At 36.7% G+C, this 26,997-nt stretch overlaps 1 protein-coding gene across 2 annotated transcripts in view; it reads left to right on the top strand.

Annotated features, from left to right (window-relative positions):
* UQCC1 (ubiquinol-cytochrome c reductase complex assembly factor 1) overlaps window positions 1-23,580 on the top strand; it is a 47,657-nt gene extending 24,077 nt beyond the window's left edge. The window contains exons 8-10 of one of the 2 annotated variants that reach the window (XM_088128514.1): window positions 19,693-19,770; window positions 21,754-21,867; window positions 23,236-23,580. In XM_088128514.1, coding sequence (XP_087984640.1) covers window positions 19,693-19,770; window positions 21,754-21,867; window positions 23,236-23,370 — 327 coding nt within the window. In that variant the 3' untranslated portion in view covers window positions 23,371-23,580. The remainder of the gene's footprint in view (window positions 1-19,692; window positions 19,771-21,753; window positions 21,868-23,235) is intronic. The other variant, XM_088128515.1, reaches the window with a different exon arrangement.
* Window positions 23,581-26,997: the final 3,417 nt, after the last annotated feature.

Below are 26,997 nucleotides of genomic sequence, written 5' to 3'. Positions count from 1 at the left end.
ACTATTAGAAGCTAATTAACATATTTTTATATAGGGTTGTCTTATGGTTCTCTGGGAAATTAGAAAGTATGAATTGCTCCAAAGCAAAAGGAGATTATATCATTTTGCATTTTCTTCAGAAATTGTCTAAAATAGAAATAAAATCAACACTGCCACCAGAATAAATTCTAATATTTTTTCAACGTCTTCAATATAATATTGAGATATTGTTCCAAATTCAGTGCAGTTGAATAAATATCTTTGAATGATTTTTAGAGTCATTTTCTGACTAGTTTAAGTGATATAGATTTGAAATAAGCTTGATCCTTCTATAGAAGAGGTCCCCAGACTCTTCAGCTCATTGACCACTTCATGAAGTTTCAGATTGTCCATCGACCCCCAAACATTATATGAAAATAATTTAATAAATACTACTTTACCTAATAATACTATGAATGACAACAACAACAGATAGTTCCGTCAACCCTTGGGTGTCCATATTGACCACTTTGGGGAACCCTGTTCTACAGCAAACATTAATTTTTTAATCTTTCAAGGATGCTTGTAGTATCTGAGATTAATAGCTCCCCATAGATCCATTTCTCCATAAATCATGCAAGGACAGAGCAGGAATAATTGGACCTCAGCCACACGAAACCCATTTGGCATCTTTAACCAGTTCTTGTTGGGTATGTCACCTCATGGTATTGGGGTTGCTCTGTTCCCAATACCTTGCTGCACAGAGGTATCAATCTCTTCTAATACCCATAATTCTAAAAGCCAGATTGCTGCAGATGATTCTAAGGTGACTTTACACTGCCAGTTCTTAAACCCTATCTTGTAAATTACAAGAAAAATAAGCAACTTGTGGTGAGATCTAATTATACCAAGTAGACATTTAAATATTGGATGGCTAAGGATGTATCTTCCACTCACAAGCTAAAAATTAGATTGTCAAGCATTCTTTATTTCAGAAAGTCCAATGTACCAAGAATATTGAAACAGCATGGCTTGCCATGCAATAAAGGGAAAGCCAAAAACTCCTAGTATTTTCCAGGGAATATTTGTTCTGAGGTTTGCCAGTCTCCCAGCCTATGACATCATGCCTGTTATCATGGTCAGCCAACATAACTGGTTAAGATTAGGAAAGCTGTAGTCCCAAACACCTGGGAAAGTGGGAAAGAATGCTGCATTCTAATGTTCCTCTCTCTCTGGTCTTAGACATAGCTTATATCTAGTTTTAACTAAAAATAATTGCTGTTTCTTATTTTGGTGTAGTGGTTAAGGCACCAGACTAGAAACCAAGAATCAGCTAGTCCCACTTTAGGCACAAAGCCAGCTGCATGACCTTGGGCCAGTCACTCACTCTCAGCCCTAGGAAGAAGGCAGTGGCAAGCCACTTCTGAAATCTTGCCTAAAAAACTGCAGGGACTTGTCCAGGCAGTCACCAGGAGTCAACATGGACTCAAAGGCACGCACACACAAAAGGTAAAGATTAGGCCTATACAAACTCCGTTTCACAATCAATTATATTTGTTCCAATGGGTTGAAACTTTACTAAGCTGTACTGCAGAATTTATTTTATTTATTTCTTAGAACATTTTTGGTTCACCTTTTGAGTCCAACAGCCTCTCCAAGGTAATTTACAATAATATTAGAAACCGCTAAAACAATGGAAACATTAAACACACTTAAGATAATAGGTTTTACAGTCTGTGAAAATAGAGAAATGAGGATGAGGAACCTTTGTCCCTTCAGTTATTGCACAGTTACAGCCTTCAGCAACCCAGCCGGCATGGCCAATGGTGAAGGGTGTCCGAAATTGTTGTGTAACAAAATCTGGAGGACCACAGGTTTAACCCTGAGTAAAACCATGAATCCCATAAATGAATATAATTAAAAGCTACCTGAAATAATTTTACTGCCTGCATAAAATCATCATGACTATGTTCCCAAGATCTTAAGAAAACAAAATGTTAAGAAAAGATAAACTATCAATAAATTCATTATTATGCTGGGACAATAATCATAACATCTTAAAAGCAGAAAACCCTGAGCCAATCCAAGTTATCCATGAATAACAGCACTTTTGTAGAATAAGTATATATAAACGTGTTTAATAAATAAATAAATAAATAAAAATAAGATTTTGGTGCATTAAGAATTGTACAGTGATTTTTTAAAAATTCTGGGATGAACATTTAATAACACATTATTTTATCTATAGTTCCTTTTAATGTGTTGATTTATCCTAGAATCGCTTGCATTACCTCTGGATATTAGCCTTTTTTTAATATCTCAGGCTTTCTCAATCCTTTTGCCTTTGAACTTAACACTAATTTTGTTAAGTTCTAGTGATCCAATATGATAGCTAAAAATTGAGGGCAGCAGTACATTCAACTTGTTTATGAAAACATTACTTGATCTGATACAAAAAAGATATATAATTAGTTTTTATTTCCTGTACTCTGCGTGTTACAAATTATACTTAGGGTTTTTGCATCCAGTTACTGATTAGAGCAGAAGTCTGTGATGATCTTGTTTACTCTACTTACCTGAGAAAATCAGGAATGAAGAAACAACCCCAGGGACTCTGGCTAAGATACATGTGCATAATACTCTGGCATTGTACAGAGTCAATATGCTGCTCAGCTTTGGTTTTTGTGAGTGTGTGTGTGTGTCAAAATTAGAATAAAATCATAAAAAGTCATTTCTAGATTGTTGTATTTTTCAGAACCTTCAGTTACAAAAGAATACAAATTATATTAGTATTTTCTGATTTTTTAAAAAAAAATCTCAATAACTAAGTAAACCAATTATAGTATCAATTTTTACATATATACAGTACATACATTTATTTGCAACATAGGTTTTAGCAAAATTCGTTTAAAATTACAACAATCCATATCAGTTCAATACATCCCCTCTAATATTAACAGCACTATTTGTTGCATTTGCTTTCTATCTTCCTTGCAGCCATTGCAAATAATGCAACTTGTTTTGTTACATGTTCATCTATATCAGTCAACAGAAACTAGATTTTTTCTTCTAACCTAAACTGATTCAGTTGGATTAACAAAGGCATGAAAAATCTATCTCTAGGTTTCTGATATAATTTGCAATGCAATAATTAATGGATCAAATCTTTCACCTGTAAGTTATTACAGATGCATAAACAGTGTGTAGTTGGTAACCCTATATATCTTCCATCTAAATAGGCTGTTGGCATTGTTTGAAAACAGAGTTCTGTGAAAGTCTGTCTCAGGGAATGGGATATAAGAGACTAAATAATGTGACATTCCTTGTCCATTTTTAAAAGATCAATACCACTTAGCTAACTTAAGCTTACATGCCTGCTCTCTATCTTGTCTAAAATCTTTAAAAAACAAGTAGTCCCTCAATAGTGTATGATAATTTTTGTCATTCATTAATTTCTGATCTAACAATAATTGTGAGAATAGTTTTAGACACAAATTCGCCCATCTATTACTGTTAAATTGTTTGTGGAGGCTTTTGTATTGGGCATAAGGACTAGTCTTCTATAAGATTATTGCTTTCTCTACCCTTATATTAATTGATGAAAGGCCCACTTCTAATCTCAACATTGCTGCTGATAAACATGGAGGTAAGGATAAGATTGATCTCATGAAATTTATTCTGGACCACTTCTAATTCTTCTGGTTTACTGAACTGCCAAATTGGGGCCCCATATATCAACTGTGAGGTTGTTTTCCCCTGGAAGATCTTAAATGCAGGTAGTACTAATAGTCCTGCTTTTGAGTAGAAGAAGGAACAAATGGCTCTCATTGATCTCATGGCCATTGTTCTTGTTGATGCTATATGTGTTTTCCATGATAGTGTTTCAGTAAACTGGATACCCAAGTACTTAAATGACCTCACTTGTTCTATCTCCTAACCATGTAGTGTCCATCTATGTCTCTTTGGTCTTTTGGCAAATCTACTACCTTGGTTTTGGAATAATATATCTGTAAGTATTCTTTCCTAGAATACATGCCAAATTCTGTCAGGATTCTTCTCATTCCAGTTAATGTTGTCGACATGAGTACCATATCGTTTGCATACAGTAATATAGGGACCTTTCTACTTCCAATTGATGGGGCATAAAAGAAAAGATTATTAAGCTCTTCTACAATGTTATTTATGTAAAAATTAAAGAGGAAGGGGGCCAGTATACAGCCCTGGTGGACACCTTTTGTGGTTTTAATCTGCTTCATTAGTGAGTCGCTTTGGTTTGTCCGTACTTGCATGTGTCTTCATATAATTTATATATTAGGTAAAGTAATCTTCTATCTATATCAGTAGCTAAAAACTTCTCCCATAATTTTCTTCTATTTATTGTATCAAAGGCAGATGATAAGTCAATAAATGCTGCATACAGGCATTTTGAGAGGCCGTTCATTGATTTGTGAATCAGGTATTGTAAAGTGAAACACTGATCTATAGTACCATGTCCCTTTCTGAAGCCTGCCTGTTCTTCTGCTATAATCTGCCTAGTATCCACCCAATCAATCAATCTGTTTAAAAGATACCTTGTATATAACTTATACCCTATATCAGTGAGACTTATAAGGTGAAAGTTAGCAGGGTTTGTGAAATCTTCCTTTTTAAATATTGTGATTACTACACTGTTTTTCCAACCTACAGAGATTTGCTCAGTGGCATTGATATAAGTGAACAAGGAGGCAAGCATAGGAGCCCACCAATCAAGAAATGCCTTAAAATTTTCTGGTGGTAACATATCCTCCCGGGGTTTTGCTAGCTGTCTGTTGTGAAATTATTCTTTTAACTTTTGCAGCAGTTACTGGGGGCCATTTTAGTGATGTGTTTAATATATCCGTACCCATTAACTATTGGTTTGATAGTCTAATGTCCTCAAATTTATTTTTAAAATAAGCTGTCCAAACTTGACATGAAATCTGTGCTTCTATTATTACCTCTATTTCTCTATGGCCTTGGGAAACTAGTTCCCAGAATTTTGTATCACTGTTTTGTAAACATGACGGTCTTAATTCTTGCCACTGGCTTTTACAGTAATCTTGTTTACAGTAATCTTTCATATCTAATTAAATCTACATTTATGGGATGATGTAACATATCAATGAATGACTGTTCCAGTTTATCCCAAGTAACCTGTTGTCTGGGTGGCACATACATGTTAACACATATTAACATTCTCCCTTTAAATTTCAGCCTCAGTATTTGAATTTCAACTACAGTGGGGCAAAAAAGTATTTAGTCAGCCACCAATTGTGCAAGTTCTCCCACTTAAAAAGATGAGAGAGGCCTGTAATTTTCATCATAGGTATACCTCAACTATGAGAGACAAAATGGGGAAAAAAATCCAGAAAATCACATTGTCTGATTTTTAAAGAATTTATTTGCAAATCATGGTGGAAAATAAGTATTTGGTCAATATCAAAAGTTCATCTCAGTACTTTGTTATATATCCTTTGTTGGCAATGACAGAGGTCAAATGTTTTCTGTAAGTCTTCACAAGGTTTTCACACACTGTTGCTGGTATTTTGGCCCATTCCTCCATGCAGATCTCCTCTAGAGCAGGGATGTTTTGGGGCTGTCGCTGGGCAACACAGACTTTCAACTCCCTCCAAAGGTTTTCCATGGGGTTGAGATCTGGAGACTGGCTAGGCCGCTCCAGGACCTTGAAATGCTTCTTACGAAGCCACTCCTTCGTTGCCCAGGCGGTGTGTTTGGGATCATTGTCATGCTGAAAGACCCAGCCACGTTTCATCTTCAATGCCCTTGCTGATGGAAGGAGGTGTTCACTCAAAATCTCACGATACATGGCCCCATTCATTCTTTCCTTTACACGGATCAGTCGTCCTGGTCCCTTTGCAGAAAAACAGCCCCAAAGCATGATGTTTCCACCCCCATGCTTCACAGTAGGTATGGTGTTCTTTGGATGCAACTCAGCATTCTCTCTCCTCCAAACACGACGAGTTGAGTTTAGACCAAAACATTCTACTTTGGTTTCATCTGACCATATGACATTCTCCCATTCCTCTTCTGGATCATCCAAATGCTCTCTAGCAAACTTCAGACGGGCCCGGACATGTACTGGCTTAAGCAGGGGGACACGTCTGGCACTGCAGGATTTGAGTCCCTGGCAGCGTAGTGTGTTACTGATGGTAGCCTTTGTTACTTTGGTCCCAGCTCTCTGCAGGTCATTCACTAGGTCCCCCCATGTGGTTCTGGGATTTTTGCTCACCATTCTTGTGATCATTTTGACCCCACGGGGTGAGATCTTGCGTGGAGCCCCAGATCAAGGGAGATTATCAGTGGCCTTGTATGTCTTCCATTTTCTAATTATTGCTCCCACAGTTGATTTCTTCACACCAAGCTGCTTGCCTATTGCAGATTCAGTCTTCCCAGCCTGGTGCAGGTCTACAATTTTGTTTCTGGTGTCCTTCAACAGCTCTTTGGTCTTGGCCATAGTGGAGTTTGGAGTGTGACTGTTTGAGGTTGTGGACAGGTGTCTTTTATACTGATAACAAGGTCAAACAGGTGCCATTACTACAGGTAATGAGTGGAGGACAGAGGAGCCTCTTAAAGAAGTAGTTACAGGTCTGTGAGAGCCAGACATCTTGCTTGTTTGTAGGTAACCAAATACTTATTTTCCACCATGATTTGCAAATAAATTCTTTAAAAATCAGACAATGTGATTTTCTGGATTTTTTTCCCCATTTTGTCTCTCATAGTTGAGGCATACCTATGATGAAAATTACAGGCCTCTCTCATCTTTTTAAGTGGGAGAACTTGCACAATTGGTGGCTGACTAAATACTTTTTTGCCCCACTGTATATCATAATTTCCAGGATTAATTTCTTCTATTGTACTGCAATTAGGCTCATTAAACCCCCTTTAGCAGGTCCCATCTTTTGGTCCCTCTTGGCCCATTTATAAAAACACAGATAGCCAGGTAATGCTATCACATTATTTCCCACCAACCAGGTTTCTTGGAGAAAAATCATATCATCACCTTGTAGAAAATGCAAAACTTCCCATCCATTTACCTGCCCCACCCAGCAACATTCCAGGATGCACATTTAATTGTAGATGTCTTCATGTTAGTTTTTTGTCAACTCTGTTGATTAACCTCATTTTGGATTTGGCTCTGATGATTATTTTGTCTACTTCGGCAAAGTTGTTGTTGTGTTGGAGTATGACATATCTGTTGGCCTCCTTTCTTCCTTTGAAGTATTTGAATCATCCTCTGGCCATTTCACTTGTTCTACTAAGTTTAAAATTTCTTGAGTATCTTCGTAAATACAATTATTTTTAACCCCAAGGATATTTGGTATGAACTTGTATGTTGCAACCTGGGCTTCCTTGAAGGGTCTCAAGTTCGATTCTAGTTTTAGTTGCTTTGTTCTGTGCATTTCTGAAGTAGTCTTGTAAACTCCTGCACTATTTATCTTCATTGTCTTATCCATCTCAGCTGGTAGTGGATTTCATGATGCTCTGTGAACCATTGGCTGTACCCGATTTTGTTCATTTGTATAACTCCCTTTATGTTGATTAACAGTGTTTACTGTACATTGCTTTGCCAGGGCACTATCTTTTGGTAACGCACGTGTGATTGTGAGGTTTATTTCTGCCCTACTTAAACTTTTCCCCAATTCTGTCCTTTCACTATCCTTAGCTGGGTTGTTATGTTCAATATCCTCCACTTGTGATATATATGGAACCTCAGTTCTTTGTATTTCTGATATTAATTGGTTCAGGTTGTTTTTATAAACTTCACAGTGTAATTTTGGAAGTTTCTTGTTACCCCTGTCGAAAATTTGTTTAACACACTCTTTTTCTTCATCACCAAAGTAGCCATTGCCATAGATTCAAAAGTCACAGTTGCTCTGGCATTTATGTAGTTATAAAATATTCAACTTTCTTTATATCTTTTGTTGAGAGGTCAATTACATCTAAAAATTGCATCAGATGAACAAAGTATATTTTCTGTGGGTCTGCAAACCACTAGGTTTGGGGTAGTTAATGAGGGTCAGTTTGATAGGGATCAATTGTAAATGCCAAGTATTTTGTTCAATCTCAATATTTCTTGGATAGTTCTTAAAAGAGGAAGCTTCTCTGGAATTATCTTGTGTATTAAATTTATTAAATTTTATGCATTTACTATCTGCTTCTAATGGGATGTGGTTTACTTGTTTGCCCCTACAACTCTTTGTATTCAGTTTGTTTTGTGATATCTGGTTCTCTTTATTCTTGTATTTGCACTTTTTTCTCCCTAAATTATTCAGAGACTTTTCTGGCTGTTTTCCCTTTTTGCATTCAGTTTCCATGATATGCAACAGCTTGTTCAGCTTGAATTTCTTTGTTGATCTGTGAGACTCCAGGTTTTTAATGTTTTTACTTTTCTTGACTTAATTTCCCTTCTTATTAGCCTTCTTTCTTAGTTTAATGCCTCCTTTGGGTGTTTTTATTTTTTATTTCCCAGTTATTATTTCTATCTCCTCTCCTTCAAGATTGGGAATATGGCCTATTGTGGCTGGTAGAAATTCCATTGCAGTGTTTTCTGGTTTATGTTCTTTTCCATCTATTGTTTTAAGTTTCAGTTCTGTCAATGTGACACCGGTGACACAGGAGGCTGCATGTATGTGAGCACCATCTGATAATTTAAAATTTTATACGATAAACATTGGGTAGGATTTTTTTTTTAATTGAAGCACACAGCATCAATAACAGCTGTGGTTTGACTGCGATAAGCTAAGTTATTGCAGAAGTGTAGTATGCTGATAACAAAGAATGTAAATTAAAGGTGGAACTCCAAGCATTTTATCTCACAAAACTTATTTTAGCTCTCCCAACTATAATACAGGCAACCAGTTCAGAACAACTCACTTTTTGTGTCAAGATTGAAGAATTTCAGCAGAGAGTAAAACTGTCTTTTAAAGAATGAAAATTAACTAAAGATGCTTTCCGGGCTAAAAGGGAAATTGCAGCCCATAAAACTTCCTAAGCTGAAGTAGAAAAATGTTTGATTTCCGGATATTAAATTTATTTCACACATATACTGTACAATATTAATTGATCACTACACAGAAATGCCATAAGGAAGTATAAGGAGGTTCAGCTACATTTGTTCAATGAAGCCCTCTTTAAATGCAAACTTTAAAAAATAACATTGCTGAAGAAAAAATTGAGACAATAGTTTGGAAAAGCAAATTAAATACTACAACTTACTTCAATGCTGGTAACATATAACTAGTATAAATAAGTAATAGAAAAATGATACACGATTATAGATTGAGGTATGGCCACTTTCTTCAGTTTTAGAACTTGCTATTTGGTATTACCAATGTGAGAACATCATGATTTGAATCAGGGTAATCTACTGCATTTTCACTTCCAATTTATGCTTATCCTAGTTTTAAACAGTATGTTAATTCATAGACTGGCTGCTAAAATTGTTGCAATTTGAATCTCAGCTGCAAAATGTTGAGACCCTTTAACCTGGGTTTCTTCAGCACTCTTGATTGTTGGCAAGAGGGAACCAAAACTTGACACAGCTGTAAAAACAGAAAGAAAGCCTTTGGCCTCAGCAATTCTACTGGTGCTGGCAGGTTTCATATATAAATTTTACTCTGCTGCCCCTAGAACTCTTGAAGTCAATTTTTTGGTTGTTATGCAGCCAGGTGTGTCCAGTTTTGTGGCTAACCAGTGTTCTTTATTTAATTTTTCCACTTCTGATTTTTCTACCAAAGTTAAAAACAAGCATGAAAATTGGCTTGATACTGTGATTCAAGAGTGTTAATTGTAACATTAGGCATCATTAAAAAAAAAAACTTTTAATCTTACTCTGCCCTTGTCTCTGCTATGCAATTTACAGACATAGTTGTCTAAACTGCCAGCTATTCAGTTTTGTGAGTATGAGTCAAAACATGGACTCTATTTTTGTAAAAAGTAAATATGTAAACTGCTACATGAAAAACAAAACTCATCTTAATCACCACCATCATCATCTTGATAAATGTGACTCAGTAAGGTAAGTATGGATAATCATATCCCATTTTATTATCTGGATATGCATGATTATTTTGCTTATGCATCAAATTTCTACATTTCTCTTCTTTTGAATTGTCATTAAACTAGGAAGTTTTAAATGAATGTTATGTTCCATCCAAATAGTGATATAGTAGATGTCAGCTTGAGACCTAGAATATTAAATCATACTTTGAAGTTAACTTCTCATCATCCCATCTTGTTCCCAAGCTGGTAATCATAATGTTCTATTTTGATTTAAATGGAAGGTTGTGTTTAATTATAGATTTTGTGGCTTAATCAGTTTGCCACAGAGGGAATGCTACAAAGAGCTTATGTCTAACTTGCATTAAGCAAGGTTTAATTGTCCAAACATTGCTATAGGCTCTCTTTCAACATAAATATGAAGCAGAGGTCTTCATAGTAATTTGTAAATTCACACATATTGGTTCAGAGCATATGAACATTAGGAATCTTTTAGAGTGGTGGTGTACAACAGCACAACATTTTCTGGGACAAGGCCCACATTGGGCCTTTGAATGATGGGTTGGAAGCTACACTCAAAAAGCTAGGGAATGCAGCCTGGACAGAAAATTAAATTAATTTAATTTACTTTACCTTTACATTTGACTTAATTTACCATTAAATTTAGTTAACATAAATATAATTACTTTCCACTCATGTCAATAATTCTTCTGTCAGTAAAAATTATAATTTGTTACATATGTTAAAGCTCTCTTGAAGGCCACACTCAAGGTTTTAGGGGCTATATGTGGCCCTGAGATCACAGAATCTACATTTCTGTTATAAAACAAAGTAGCCAAACTATGGCATCAGAAAGATATTTGGCCCTGTATTTATTTGTGTTTTGGAGCCCCCAGACTTATCTTTGAAAATCGACAGCATGTTTTGCTACCATATTAGAGCAGGGAAAAAATGATATTGTAAGCTCTAATGCAGGCTTCACATAGTTTAAAAAAAAAAAACAGGAAAAAAATCCAGCATACCTTTAGATGGCCTCGCTTGTATGTGTAATGCAGCTCTGCCTACCTTGACTTGTTGTCAATCCATAGCGGCTCTCCCCTTTGCTAATGTGAAATCCAGTCCCGAAAGGTTGTTCACTCCTTGTTCTAGAACTAAGCTATTTGGTAAGAACCTGCCATTTCCCACAGTGCATTCTCTTAAGTAGAGCATAGCCCCTGCTGATTTTCCTCAGTTATTTTTCAGCTGCCTCAGTGAAAAGATGACGCAAACCTCTTTCTCAGGTACCAAATAGGAGCATTTTTCATGTTATTTCTTTTCATTTTATTCCAGTTCTTCTTCTATTGCCTTCATGTTACAACTTGTGGCATGGGCTCTCAGCATTTTAGTGGTTTATGATTCTGAAAGCCTTTTAGTCACCTTTAGAAATGTCTGATGCAAGAATAAGTTATCCCCACCAGATGTTCTGTCTGATTTACCTTGGAGTGAATGGTACTGTGGTCACTTCTTGTGTTCTCAGGTTTATACAAAGCAGCATGGCATGGCCATCTTTCATGTATTTATTTCAGAAGCAAGTTCTTTGAGCAATAGATTCTGTGCTACTGTGGTCTCTTCTTTTGCATCCATACCGTTACCCACTGTTATGATCTCATAAGGAGTTATTCTTACCGGTTATGAGAAATTAATTTTTCTGATTTTGTTGTTTGGAAGACTATGTAGTTAATGCTCTAACTGGAAACCAGGAAACTAGTAGGTGAAACTGCTTTTGATATCATGGCTCCCTGTCCTGACCTTGGGGTAGATTCTCTCTATGATGCTTTTTTTTACTATGCATATAGGTGACTAATTGTCTTTTCTGAAAAGCATCTAAACTTGCAACATATGTATTTTGAGTCTATAATTAATCATATAACTTACCCTCTCTTTTTCTCCCCACAATAACTACTAACACTGTAGTATTACCTTGTAGTCTATCATCATTCCTTGTGGAACCTTGACTTCATGCTTTTTACTTGCAATAGAAAAATAGGAAAGCCTTGATTCTTAGCACTCTCAGGTGTCAATTCACTTTCTTACTGTCTCAGTGGCAAATACAACCTTGGGTTTCAAGGATGGATTTTTAAGATTTCTCTTCTTTTGTCCTTTTTTCTTGCTTTTCCAGCAGATAGCATGTGCAATTCACCAACCTCTGATAAAATTACTCTCCTTAAAGCTTCTGAACTCACATGAAGAGTTCTAATGTAAAACTGTACAATCAAAACAAATTTTGAATCATACCTACATGTAAGTTGATTTGTGCAATATCAAATAGAAAGAGAGAAGCAATCCTACAAGTTGCTGAGGTATCTAAACCATGGTTAATTTTTATTTATTCTCCACCTTTGTTTGTTTAAAACTTCTAAGGAGAATTTAAATCCTGTGGAAAATGTGAGCGAAGATCAGATTTTGAAGTGAGCATTCCTCATGGCAAATAAACATCTTTTTAAACAAAAACTTTGCTCTCAAATTGAAGGGACACTGTAATCCCACTACATCCAAGACTTGTTTGTTCAGTGTAAAATCCTGATTTGTAGCTGAGCCTGCCTTAAAAATTATACAAGATGATAGGAGCAGGAAGGGGCCATCCAGCCCAATATGCCAACCGCATTTTAATTTATCTTAATCCTACCTTCCTGCTTTTCCTCCAGACCACTCAGGCCCCTCCTTTTCCAGAAACACATTGAAGTGTTTCTTGAATTCATGTATTGATTCTGCACTCTGGAGTACAATGAAGTCTTTGTTTTATGTTAGGTAGAGCTATTTATACTCAGTAGCCCCTCTTTTACCTTCACTCATTATGACTTGGTTTGACTGAAGTTTACTAAGGTTACTTCATATTGCACTAGTAAAGCTGAAAGAATCTGGCGAAATAAAACTCCTTTCTTTTCTTCTTTCTAGAAGACATCCCTTTCCAGTTGTAGTAATTATAATTAACATATTCTAAACTTCATGGGTGCTCAAAGTAACAAAAGTCTAAAGTAACAAACCTTATAATGAAAATGACCATGTAAATTTGTTTAGAATTTATAATTGAATTGAAACCCAACTGCAGGGATCAGGATAATCTACTTCGTCCAAGGTTCTCTGTGAATGGCCAACTTCACCAAGATCTTCCCTAAAAAAGGAAAGTTTGAGACTAGCCTTTTCTAATGAGATGTTTTTAAGGAGAAGTAACACCAATATCTCCTTCTCCTTGTGAAACATTAAGCATTATCTTCAAGACTGCCTATTCCAGTTAGATTTGCCCACTCAGTGCATTCTAACACAGAGCAGTTTCTGACAGTAACACTTGATGGGAGAGAGCACAGAAGCAAACATTTTCTGTGAGTGTTCTCTTCCTATGGAATACCTTGCCCTCAGAAGCAAGAGTGGCCCCATTGCTCATGATCTTTTGAACACTTGTTTAAATATAATTACTTCAGAGGACTTTGGGGAACTAGATTGTCATTCTGAGAGGGATGTGATGCCATGAATATTGTATCAGAATATATTATTGCTATTTTTTGTTTTTAAAATTTTATTCTGTATGTTGTTTGATTAGTGAACCATTTGGAGTTGGATACAGTTGAGGTATAAAAGTCTCATAAATAATTGAAATATTCATTCCTCATCTTACTGACATTGGCACTATAGGTGGTGTTTCTGCTGCTTTACCTCCTGGGATTCCTTGGTGAACCAGGAGTGTCCCACACTCAAGAGATGCAGAGAGAGGCTGCTTCAGGGCAATCACATTGAATATCCTTGTCTCTGAATTCGAGAGACTGACCAGTTGCTGAGACTGTAAAATTGCTGAGAAATCCCTAAGAGCTGCTAAAAACCAACCAGATCCATAAGATGTCTGGTGTGGATCAACTGCTGTGGAAGATGGTGCCAATGAGCAATAAACTCACCAGAATGTAATCTGGCTATGACTAAGGAGTAATCATAATGTCCACTTTCAAATCACAAACCATCTGTTCCAAAGTAAAGACTAGATATTTAAGTTGGGCCGGTTGTTTGTTAAGGCAGACCCATGGAGGTTGTGAATTCCTGAACTATTCCAGACTCCACTCTAAGGGCCTGGGAATTGAAAACCCCTAGCACTAACAGCAGGGGAATCCCAAAACTAGCCCCATGATAAGATTTAGGAGTTCAAGTAGAGATGCTGCTAAGCAGAAGGGTGAGCAGTAAGCAGTATTATCCCTAACTTGTTCCTACAGTCCAGCTTCAAATACTGGTATTCTCTTCACCAGGATATAAAAAATATTAAAGTCTATTGAAAGACCACCCTGGTACTCAGCTCTGACTAGGTTTTATTCCAGATATATAGTACTGTGCAAAAGTTTTAGGCAGGTGTGAAAAAATGCTGTAAAGTAAGAATGCTTTCAAAAATATATATTGTAATTATTTATGTTTATCAATTTACAAAATGCAAAGTGAGCAAACAGAAGAAAAATCTAAATCAAATCAATATTTGGTGTGACTTCCCTTTGCCTTCAAACCAGTATCAGTTCTTACACTTTCACACTTTGTACACTTGCTTAAAGTCAGGGATCTTGTAGAATTAGAGTCAGGTGTATGATTAACCAATTATACCAAGTAGATGCTAATGATCATCAATTTCATATGTAGGTTGAAACACAATCATTAACTGAAACAGAAACAACTGTGTAGGAGGCTTAAAACTGGGTGAGGAACAGCCAAACACTGCTACTAAGGTGAGGCTGTGGAAGATAGTTTCATACCACCTTGGCAAGACTGAGCATAGCAACAAGACACAAGGTAGTTAGACTGCATCAGCAAGGTCTCTCCCAGGCAAAAATTTCAAAGCAGACTGGGGTTTCAAGATGTGCTGTTCAAGCTCTTTTGAAGAAGCACAAAGAAATGGGCAATGTTGAGGAGTGTAGACACAGTGGTCGGCCAAGGAAACAATGCAGCAGATGGAAGACACATCATGCTTACTTCCCTTTGACATTGGAAGATGTCCAGCAGTGCCATCAGCACAGAGTTGGTAAAAACCAGTGGTACCCAGGTACACCCATCTACTGTCCAGAGAAGTCTGGCCAGAAGTGATCTTCATGGAAGAACTGCGGCCAAAAAGCCATACCTCCGACGTGGAAACAAGGCTAAGTGACTCAACTATGAATGAAAATATAGGAACTGGGGTGCAGAAAAATGGCAGCAGGTGCTCTGGACTGATGAGTCAAAATTTGAAATATTGGGCTGTAGCAGGAGGTAGTTTGTTCGTCGAAGGGCTGGAGAGTGGTACAATAATGAGTGTCTGCAGGCAACAGTGAAGCATGGTGGAGGTTCCTTGCAAGGTTGGGGCTGCATTTCTGCAAATGGAGATTTGGTCAGGCTCAGTGGTGTCCTCAATGCTGAGAAATACAGATACTTATCCATCATGCCATACCATCAGGAAGGTGTGTGATTGGCCCCAAATTTATTCTGCAGCAGGACAACGACCCCAAACATACAGCCAATGTCATTCAGAACTATCTTCAGCATAAAGAAGAACAAGGAGTCCTGGAAGTGATGGTTTTGCCCCCACAGAGCCCTGATCTCAACATCATCAAGTCTGTCTGGGATTACATGAAGAGACAGAAGGATTTGAGGCAGCCTACATCCACAGGAGATCTGTGCTTAGTTCTCCAAGATGTTTGGAACAACCTACCTGCCGAGTTCCTTCAAAAACTGTGTGCAAGTGTACCTAGAAGAATTGATGCTGTTTTGAAGGGAAAGGGTGGTCACACCAAATATTGATTTGATTTGGGTCTTTCTTCTGTTTGCTCACTTTGCATTTTGTAAATTGATAAACATAAACAATTACAATATATATTTTTGAAAGCATTCTTATTTTACAGCATTTTTTCACACCTGCCTAAAATTTTTGCACAGTACCCAAGAAGGGTAATGATCACCACTTGATTCTGGAGCTTTGTGAAATTAATGCTTCTTTGTTCCTAAATTCTAAATGGTCTTCCCATCTGTTGACTTGCCTCTGCTGTTGAAAAAATATTGCCTTGTATTCATTTCTTTAACTGATGTGTATTTCTATATTCTGTTTGTCTTAGTGTTAATATCTTCAGTTGAGGTTAGGGGGATCCATACCAATTTCATGTCTTCCTCTTCAGCATTAGTCTGACACCATTCTTATTTATGAAATGCATGGTGGTGGTGCTTATTTTGAGATGCATACAATTCAGTTCAGCATACATTATAATGATACAATTCATTTGGTCTTATGTAAGATCTTACATCTTATCAAAACTTCCCCACAGGAAAAATTATAGTTTTCAGTTTGTATCTCATTGAGAATCTTGCTAATCCATTGATTTATATAAGCAAGTTCTTTCCTCTCAATCTCGCCTTCATTGAAATCAAAAGTACTGGATTGTGTTCTAAATGTGCAAGGTTAGAACCTTCTAAAAAGTTCTACCAAAAAAAAAAAATCCATAATACTTTTAGGACTGACAATCTCCCAATAATGTTTCAAGTTGTGTCAGTTAAGAAGTGACCCCCTCCCCCCAATATTAGGTAGAAAAATATTTACCTGAATCCCGAAGACATTGGATGAAAACTTTGCCATAAAGTGTCCCTTGTATGTATCTCTCATTAGAAATGCACAAACTTCTTAGAATTTGCAAAGACAATACTGATATATTGGTAAACCATATGGTTGTTACAACTGGGGAGAAATCTATTTACATAATAATATATAAATAAATGTTTAAAACTAGAATTCTCCAGGATTCTGGTCAACTTACTCTGTACTTTTTGTGGTTCACCTTCCTTCTTTTCCTTTTACTTGAGGGCAGAAGTAGGGCAGAGAAATAATTTTTATTCACTTCAGAAAGGTTACAGTAATAAAGAAACTCTTGTTAATATCAGGGAGCATGGCAGCCAGGAGTTTTCACAGTCTGGCATTATTTGTTTTACCAGCAATTTGGAACCTTCTGCACTCTTAAAATATTGGCAAGAAAATATTTAACTGTTAACTGTTTTGTGGCAGGCATGCCTTGGGTAAAAGAAGCCTTTGAAGAAGCAAAGTTCTCTTCCTCTACTTTTGAAAGATGTGGGAAAAGTTAAAATCCTGTAACATATATGACATCTTTTATAGATAATTAAAATGTCCATTTTTAAAAAATACTGTATAGAAATTTGCATATATAAAAATAGCAAGAAATATGGTAGAAATTAGGATTATAAGTGGATTGGAAAAAAGGAAGGACAATTAAAAGTCAAATGTATTTATATCTTCATAATATCTTGGATGAAGACACTGAAATGTTCAAATTAGTCATGATAACCAACTGCTGATTGTAGCAGGAGAAGCCACAGTGGGCCTGAGGTGTGTGTCTTTCCTATCCTTTCTTCCATTGTAGCTACAAGAGGATGTTTTGTTTTTGATGAAGTGCACTTTAGCATGACATCCAAATAGTATTACACTATGATTAGTTTTAACTATGATTTGCTTGAAACAAGCCATCTTCATATGAACCTGGCTTGTTTTCAGTTAATCTTAATTGAGATAGCCATAATTTAGATCAGAAAGTGATTCTAAAGTAAGATCTTCTTGGGGCTGTGTTGTATGAAAAAGCAGAAAGTATGTACACCCGGTGTTTTCTGTGGTTTGTTCCTGTATAAATCAACCATAGTTTAAATGTTATTTCTGAATGCAATGAAGGAATCTTTTCAAAGACACCTCTTCTATGTTATAGATAACTAAGTATTTAAGCACATTTTGAATGAGTATCTTTTAACTCCTTAATCTGACAATCTGGGAACAATTTTTAAGCTCTAGTGCTATACAACATATATTTTTCTGGGAGTTAAACACCATTGGACTCATTGGGGCTTAATTGTGCCTAAAATTGCACTGTATACCTTCTGAAAGTAACCTTGAGCAATAGATTTCAGTGGCCTTTAACATATCTTCAGTGAACTTCTGGGCTTCCACAATGATTGCCTGTTTTCTCCTAAGATTCCTCAGTTACTCTGATCAAAAGCCAATATTAAGTAATTCCAGTTCAAGTTCTGGTCTTGAAAGATGTGTGCCGGGCTTATCTTGCAGGAGAAATCCAGTGGCTATTAGTTGTATTAATGGCAATTAGCAATTATAAGTTTACTACTACTCATAACATTTGAGACAGGCTTGTAGTTTAAGAAATCATTATTGTTGAAAACTAGATGTTGACATTTGCTCATGCTGGGAAGATAGAATTGAGAAAGATTGTTCTAAAGAGTCCTCCTCTCAGTTTATTTACTTTAATGAAATACTGTTTCTCTAGAATTAACCAGTTTCCTCCATGGGCTGTGATAGCCCTCTTAAAATTATGATGTTATCCAGGATATACTCCCCCTTCTCAGTGCAAGAGTCATCCTTTTATTTATTGCCATGCATGCTTAGCTTTGTTATCTCAATAATTCTTTTTTTAAAGCTGCCCCTTTTTTTACTTTATAGCTACTGAGCAAGGGATATGGGATCCAGAGCTGCTTATTTTCTTTGCCTCCTGTAACATTTGTATTATGTGTTAAATAATCGTTATGGTAACAGTTTTATTATGTTGTAAAAAGTGCATGGCAAATATATCTCATCAAAGGGTAATTTATTGTGGGTGTGTTACAAGAGAGCTGCTCCCCCTTACAGAAATGCAGTTTATTTAAAAGCATGTTCTGTTGAGAAAAACCATCGTCTGACCATGCCTCCAAAGAACAAGCCTGGTTGGCTGAAAATGACATCATAATTTGTATAGTTGGTAAAAATTTAAGTAATTACCAAGGTTGCAGTCATCATCTAACCTTACAATTTTTTAGAGCTTTTTCATTAAATATTCAGTAATAGCCCCATGATCAAGTCTTGATGGCCGGTAAAATAAGTGTATGAATTTTAATAGTTTGTATAAGTGGAAAACATAAGTAACTGGCATAAAATAGCTTTTTTCTGTGTGATGCTGTAAGTGTGAATTATTTTTTTAAAAAAGTTATGAAAGAGCAGTTTAGTGGAGAACTATATAAACTATAGGTTTGATAGTCTGACACGAATTAATTAGCTCTTTGAAGGCAACATTATTACAAGCCTGTTCCTGCAAAACTATGGGCAGATGAGCTCACTAATGAAGCCACAGTGCCCTGCTTTCATCCAAGGGATCAGATTTGTATGTGTTGTTGTTCATGGCTTTTCTTTGTGGTCAGTGTCAGCAGCTGACAGGCTATGCAGTTTTTATGGGTTAAATGTTCAAATCTGCTCTTTGTATCTCTTAGAGCATTTAGTCTGTCGTAACTTGTTTAACACCATGTTGAGATCAGCTAATGATGGTTTTTAATTGCTTGTTGGTGCCTTTTTTCCTTCTCTTGGAGAACTGACAATCACCATAGAATGTCAGGATAGTTCCCTGCAATCAGCTGTAGGAGCTATGTCCTTGATAGGCTACTACCCACATTATTTTTGTGTTTAAAAATACGGTGTATTGTCCATACATTGCAAACATATAATGAGCTTAGTATCTGTACAGGCATCCCTCTCTTCTATACATCACAAGGCTTTCATTTTATATCATTTTATGTCCTGTGCTATCTAAAGTGGGTTGCATAAGCAAGGCTTTGGCCTTTTTATGCTGCTTTTGCATCTAATTCCAGTCCTACTTCTAAGTCAGAGAATGTATTGCTTTTATTTTGCAGGTTAATTCTCTTATCCTAAGAAGAAGTATGAAAAGCTTGACAGAAGTTTTCTATGCATCTATTTTTGGATATGATGAGGTAATGGTAATGTATGTTTAAAGTTGCATATGTAGAGCAGAGAAACAAACTTGTATTAATATAAATTAGTCCTGTTATGGTGTCAAATGCCCAGAATATTTGTTAATCTTTCCTAGTATTCTATTTCTGCTAATGGTGAGAGGTGTATGAAGCTAAGAAAATATTTTGTGGCCACTGGAAACCTGTCAGAGTTACAGAGTTGGAAGGGCCATTTAGGCCATAGAGCACAATCTCTTGTAATAGAGAAATCCAAATTAAAACATCCCTGATGGATGGCTGTCTAGCCTCTACTTGAACATATCCAGTGAAGAGAAGCCCACTCTGTTTCTCATCTATAGCACCTCTGTGGGAACCTAGTATCAAATTGTTCATAAGAGTCTGTGTAAAGTTGGAATTTTGCTTGAGGTTTAACCTTTTGCTCTCTTTTGAATTGAATTTGTTTTAATACATGGTCCTGAATAACCCATCATACGGTTGAATTTCCTACCTGGATCTGCTTATGTCTTACTTGTTTTTAACCACAGATGATCGCACATTCTTCAGACCTGATCATAGCTATTAATACACAATATTATTTATGTAGTCAAGATCTGTATTTAGAAACTGCATTGTTTTCTATATGTACTGTATCTCCTATTGTCCTTTTTATTTTCTTTCCTTTTCATTTTAAACATTTTTGAAAATAGTCTTTTTTCTGTTTAGCAAAGCAAATAAGGGGTTCTGTTGCAGTGTCTAGAGGTTGTTAGGGTCTGGAGGGTTAGACTCAACCATAGCAAGTGCTATGGGTTCAGGGACCACCCACTCTGGGAGATTGTCCAGCTTTACTGGATGGATCTTAAGACTCTTCTTATGGTCACCCATATCTTAGTCACCTCTTTTTTGGATTACTGCAATGCACTTTATATGAGCTTACCCTTGAAGACCACTGAGAAGCTACAGGTATTCCAGAATGTGGCAATGCAAATAATTATGAGTGATTTTGGTACATCCCTGTCACATGTCTACTGGGCAAGCTGCAGAGGTTGCCATTTGGCTTCCCAGTGTAATTTATGGTGTTGATGGTCATTTGTAAGGCCCTCTTGGCTTAGGGTCTGGAGGACTGCCTTTTTCTGCCCATCCTTGGACAGGGTCAGCATGCTTCAGGTCACCTCTGTGATGAAATGCCACTTTGTGGGTACCTGGAGGTATGTTCTCTGGTTATATTGATTTTTAATTCTCCTTGTATGTTGCTTTGAGTCATGTGACAGGTGCCTTAGAAATCTAATAAATAAAAATGTAAAGAAATATATATATATTGGTTAGGCTTTATTCTACTCAAATGGGCTGATTTGGCAGCTGTTCTTCTGGGTAGTAGTGCATACCATATGTTGCAGAAGAAGACATATCACTGGTCTTTCCTACAGAGGTGAGAATGAACAAGGTAGTATTAACCTTTCTATTAAACAGTCATGTATATTTACAAATAGCTAGAAGAAGGTAGGAAGTGGAGCATGATCAGAAATGTCAAGTGTTACAAGTCTACAAGGATGGGTTTTATTATAAATACTTCATCCTCTCAGTAATATAGAGCAGGACTGCAGGAAGGAAGAGGAAAGTAATGAGATTTCCATACTTCGGTGACTCAGCTTGCAGAATGCTCACTTCCTGCTGTAGGAGACCAAAGATTTTTAATAGAGTTGTTGGGAGCATGAGGAAAGCTTTGTCCAATTTCCTCCTAGTGAATCTGTTCAAGATAGCATATTTCCCACTGTCACTAGCAGCAGCACACCAGTGATCCATCTCATGAGTTGGCCACAGAAAAAGAGTGGGATAGTCAGCATGCTGCTATGCTGCTTGCTTGCTTGCTCTTTCTGTCTTTCATTCCTTCTTTACAACAAGGCTCTGGTAGGTCATGAGTTGCCCCTTTGCTCTAAAGGATTGTCCTAAATGAATAACGGCTTTTTAAAGAAAATCTGAATCTCCTTTTTTTCTAATTTATTTTAGGGAATACTCTCAGATGATCATGTGCTTGCAGCAGCTATCTGGAGAAACCTGTTTGAAAAACATTGCAATGATCCTAGGCAGTTGGCAATAATGGTAGAATATGTGCGCAAGCAGGTAGGCAGCTTAGAATATGGATTTCTTTACTATTTAGTGAAGGAAATCATATTTGGTGAGAAGCTAAGTTTACTTGATTTTCCTTTCAGTAACTAAACTCCCAGGGTTATCTACAATCCTGAAAGAGGATGCTTTCTTCTCTTGTTGGCCTAAATAATACTTCCTTCAAGTACAGATCATTACTATCCTGCAGTTAATTTTAAAAGATAATATGAGGTTGTTGAGAATGATGTATCTCTAAAATATATGCCTTGGTCCCAATCACTCTGCTTCTTATAGTGATTTTCAGAAATCAGTTTTTCTCCTCTATTTGTAAAGTTTGTGACTTCTCAAATCCAAGGGAACTCATGTTAGCTCCCTTTCTGCTACATTCTGGCAGGCAGAAAAGTTTTTATTCAAGCACATATTTAATTTATAAATTAGTGTAATTCTACTACTGTAATTGGGAGTTAGTACTGGGAAAAGGTATTTAGGAACTTGTTGGTATTTCTCTGCAATCCCTGCCTGCAGGTTATTAAGACAATTACATCTGTTTCCAGGATTGCACAGCTGCTTCAAGGAGCTTTTTTCTACTGCCATGCAATCTTTGAAAGAGATGCAGCTGCTTTAATGAGACTATGCTGTGTTCATATTCCCATATGTTGTGAAGCACCTCTGAAGCTGAATAGGTGCTATTTATTTTACTAATGCATTTCTAATTGTGTTTTAATAATGGCTTATGTTATATAGTTGGTTGTTTTTAATGTTATACTGTTAGCCATTTTGTGTGCTATTCATTGATGGAAAGGCTGGATGTACATTAAACTAGTAAATAAATAAATACATAACTAGAGACTGGAATCCCTGTATGCTGGGGAAGGGTCCAAAAAGTGCAAAGCAGAACTTCATGGTTGCAGTGGGTCTTTCATAGCTCCATCCCTCAGAGCTCCTCCTGACAGTCAAAAGATCCTCTGGAATTGCACTATAACAACGAACCTAGAGTATTCAGTAGGGCGCCCAACTGAAGCCACAATTTAGATAAATTACATTTGAATATTCTTATTAACAAAGAAAGACAGCCTCATTTCTTTCTTTCTGGGGCACTCATTAAACTAATATTGTAGTGCAGGAAATAGGGATATGGGCCTATTTGACTGTGTTACAAAATGCTGTGTAGAAGACAGCTGCTTCTTGGATGTATGTTGTACATTATCCTTGCGGGGGGTTCTTTATCTTTAAATGTCTGGTTTTACTATTAATGTCTAACTTTGGCCCCATCCTCCATCAATGTCATGAGATCGCACATATTTCTGCTGGGATTCCTTGGTTATTATTGAAGAAATCACCCTTCCATATAAATGACTTGCACTATTTTGTTGTGAATATCAGGTGCAGCATTTGGATGCTATGTCAGGAGAAGACCTGCTGCTGTCTGGGGAAGTGACATGGCGCCCCCTTGTGGAACCTAATCCACAAAGCATTGTGAAGCCTGCTTTTCCAGTATATAATGATGAAGGACTTTGAATCCTTGTCAACCAACAAGAAAATGTTTGCTGTTGTGTATTACCTTTACACATTGAACAATTCCTGGAACCAGGACTTGACTTACACTGTGGGGGTTCTTAGGACAACCATAATAAATGCTGTATTGCTATGTTAAAAAGTGATTAAGAGTTCCTTCTTTTGTAATTGTATACTGTAATAAACCTAAAGACCATGCTGTTTTTAGTAGTATATCTATAAATAGTTGCTGCTAATTTATTTGTGGAGTCTTTTACAGTTATATTGTCCAAAGTCCTGGCATCTCAGAAATTTAATCCTCTGTGGGAAAAATAGTCTATCAAAATGAGAAGCAAGCTGTTTTTGTCAGGGAAGAGGGGGATCAGCTGCCCAAACGTTATGATCTTCTTTTGTGAAGCCTGTGAGCATGTATAGATGTAAAATTTGTACAATATTTTTGTACAATTATTGTTTGTCTCTAGGCAAACATTATCTTGGGAATTGCAAAGCTTGAAATAAAGCTTCTTAAAGGATTGCTTGCAATTTCCCATCACAGATCATATTTAAGGTAATATATATAATAGGGAACACTTTCCTACTTTCACTTTGCAGTTCAAGAATAGAGCATTTTAATGATCCTGTAGGAGTCAGAGCCTCAGAACCAATCCAGAGGTAACTGTTAAATGTGCATTTGTAAATGACTTGCAGGTTTTTTTTAGAAATGCAGATAAAATCAGCTTGGTTTGAGCTGATATCTGGGAAGTGGAATCTAAACCTTCCCTCCCTCTTCTGATCGTGAAGAGAACCCATTTGTTGAAACTAGTATTTGCTTTGAAAGAAGAATCCCCATTGATATTTTACCTAGTGAAATCTTCAAAGGAAGATTGTTCTAGGGATTGTTGTAGGAGAGAAAAAGGTTAAATTACTTTAGCCCAGTAATGATCAACATTTTCCTCCTAGCAAATGTGATTTGCATTTTAAAAAAAACCTGTATGTTAAATGCAACTCTAATGTCTAGTTTGGTCCTATTACTATGGCTAGAAATTGCTGGCATCAAGGTTCATTGTTTTGTATAATGAAGAGTGTGACCACCCAATGGCTTTTTTCTCTGCTGCTTATCAAATGGTATTTTCATTTAGAAATTATTCTGATTTGTTTATATAAAGCAGGTTGACACATTATTCTTTTTTAGAAGAGGAACCATTTTTTTTGTCATGGCCAACACTAACTATCCTGTTTTACCATATAATGCTTTTGGGTTTTGTTTTACTTTAATTGAAAAGTTGGGAGATATGTTCTCCACAAATTTAGGGTCTGACTCCAATAAATGTACTAAAATATTATAGATAGGTTGCCTGTTTTACATTTTAAGCAGTGCTACATACCAAAAGTTTCATAGCTTTGGTGTGCATATGCATTACTACCTTATATGATCAAGGTTCTGCAGATGCCCTTCTGCTCTTATTATATATTCCCCAAAAGCTGCTGAACTGCTGTAGTACTTTTCTGCATGGGCTGAGGGGCGGATCCTTTGAAAACTATCAATTCTTTCCAGAAGTTTAAGGATTTTAAAATATAATTTCCAGCACACAAGGCTGTTGCTGGGTTATTGCATGCATTCAGCTCTTGATGATCATGTAAATAGCCAATACAGAAGATGTACCATTTGAGAGAAGAACATTACATGGAAGTTCTTAAAAAAAAGCCAATTTCTCTAACTCAATTCAGTAGTATAATCTGCTCCTTTAACATGCATTATTGGAACTTTTTTGAAAAAGGTTGAGTTTGCACTGATGCATCTATATACAGTGGTACCTCGGGTCATGGACGCTTCTGTTCACAACCAATTCGGGTCACGAACAGCTCCGTTCGCAAAATTTTGCTTCCATCTGCGAACTCCGCATCGGGTGACGAAAAGGATCCGCGGCCATTTTCCCTGCCGTGACGTGGTCGTGGCTTCCTGTAGGGAGGGGGACGCTCCCTCCAAGCAATAACCGCCTCCCCACCCGCCTTCCTGTCCTCCACGCCAGAAGTCGCCTCGAGCAAGGTTAGCTTCTCTCTCTCCGTACTGTACTGTACTGTACTTCGTTTCATATTTTTGTGGTTTAAAAAACAACAACATATGGTTCAGAACGGATTAACCGTATTTACATTGAACCTTATGGGAAAATTTGATTCGGGTTGCGACCAAAATCGGTTGGCAACCAAATTCGTAGGGGTCAGAACGGATTAACTGTACTTACATTGAACCTTATGGGAAAATTTGATTCGGGTCACGACCAGAGTCACGGAACGAATTAAGTTCGTGACCCGAGATACCACTGTATCTGTTAATGAAAGTAACCCATTATATTAACCTTTTGAATGGAAAGGAAGATAAATCCAGCTGCATCACTATCTATGCTGAATAGGACAAATATGCTGTTCTAGATGCTTTATTGCTGTACCAGTCAATTTTCTTTCTATCCCAAAACTAAACCCACTAAATACAACACCAAAAAAGTTAAATTATTTTTTTTATAAATAAGGCTTCCTCAGCTAAATGAAAACATTACAAATCAGACACTTTTTCCTCAGTTTATTTAAGATGCTTTTGTTGCACGCTCTGCTAAACCTCTTAGGTATAAAATATTAGGTGGAGTGTGTGTGAGAGCTAATACCTTGCAATTTATTACAGCTCTATTGTATTTACAGAACAGAAGGCTTAACTCTGTAAGAATTAACTGATTATTTTTTTTAATATGAGTGAAGTATACTGAGAACCAAAATAAATTTTATTGTGTGTCTTGCTGCTCTGTGAATACACGGAAGTAATAATGAACAAATTACATGCATTAATTCATAATCTGAATATTAATTAAAACATTATACTTTCTGTATTCAGAGTAGTCTTCTTTCCCTGGTGCCAATCAACCTTGAAGTAGTTAGGGATGCACCAATCCAAGAACAATTTATGAACAGTTAGGTGTAGCAGTTAAGGTGTTGAACTAGGACTGAGAATACCCAGGTTTAAGTCCACCCTCAGCATGGAAACTCAGTGGGTGACTTTGGGCCAGTGATTCTCTCTTAGCCTAATCTACCACAGTGTTTGGAGGGGGAGGGGATTTGGAAGAGGAAGCACTATCTATGCAGCCTTGAACTCCTGGAGAAAAGGTGCAATATAAGTTCGCCAAATAAACTAGATATGCAGAGTCTATAATCCCGAATCCTTTAGTATTAAAGGATTAAATCCCCTAATCCGATAGTATTAAAAATTACATGGCCCAAAGTCACCCACTGAGTTTCCATGCTGAGGGTGGACTTAAACCTGGGTATTCTCAGTCCTAGTTCAATGCCTTAACCGCTACACCTAACTGTTCATAAGTTCCTCTCCTGTGCCTGGGACCATACAGAGCTCAGGGGATCCTGTACTTTGTACACTTGCCTTTAGATTCTATATAAATTCTGGTATTATAGACTGGAAGTTCTGATTACAAGTTATTTAGCTCCAAAAGATTGTGGACATTTATTAAACTTTAAGAATAGCCAAGATAGAAACAGAATTTTAGAATTTTCCTAGTCATGCAAAAAATAGGATGTAGGTAGTTGCATTGCCCCCTGCTGGCCATCCAGGAGCTGATTTTTTTTAGGATTTAGAGACGAATAAATATT

The sequence above is a fragment of the Python bivittatus genome, unplaced genomic scaffold (assembly GCF_059951505.1).
Source record: "Python bivittatus isolate LINGU-HERP-01145 unplaced genomic scaffold, Pbiv_v1 ctg000700_np1212, whole genome shotgun sequence".
NCBI classification, from domain to species: Eukaryota; Metazoa; Chordata; class Lepidosauria; order Squamata; family Pythonidae; genus Python; species Python bivittatus.
Note: the sequence above shows the minus strand (reverse complement) of the source record. Positions and strands in the feature narration are given on the sequence as shown.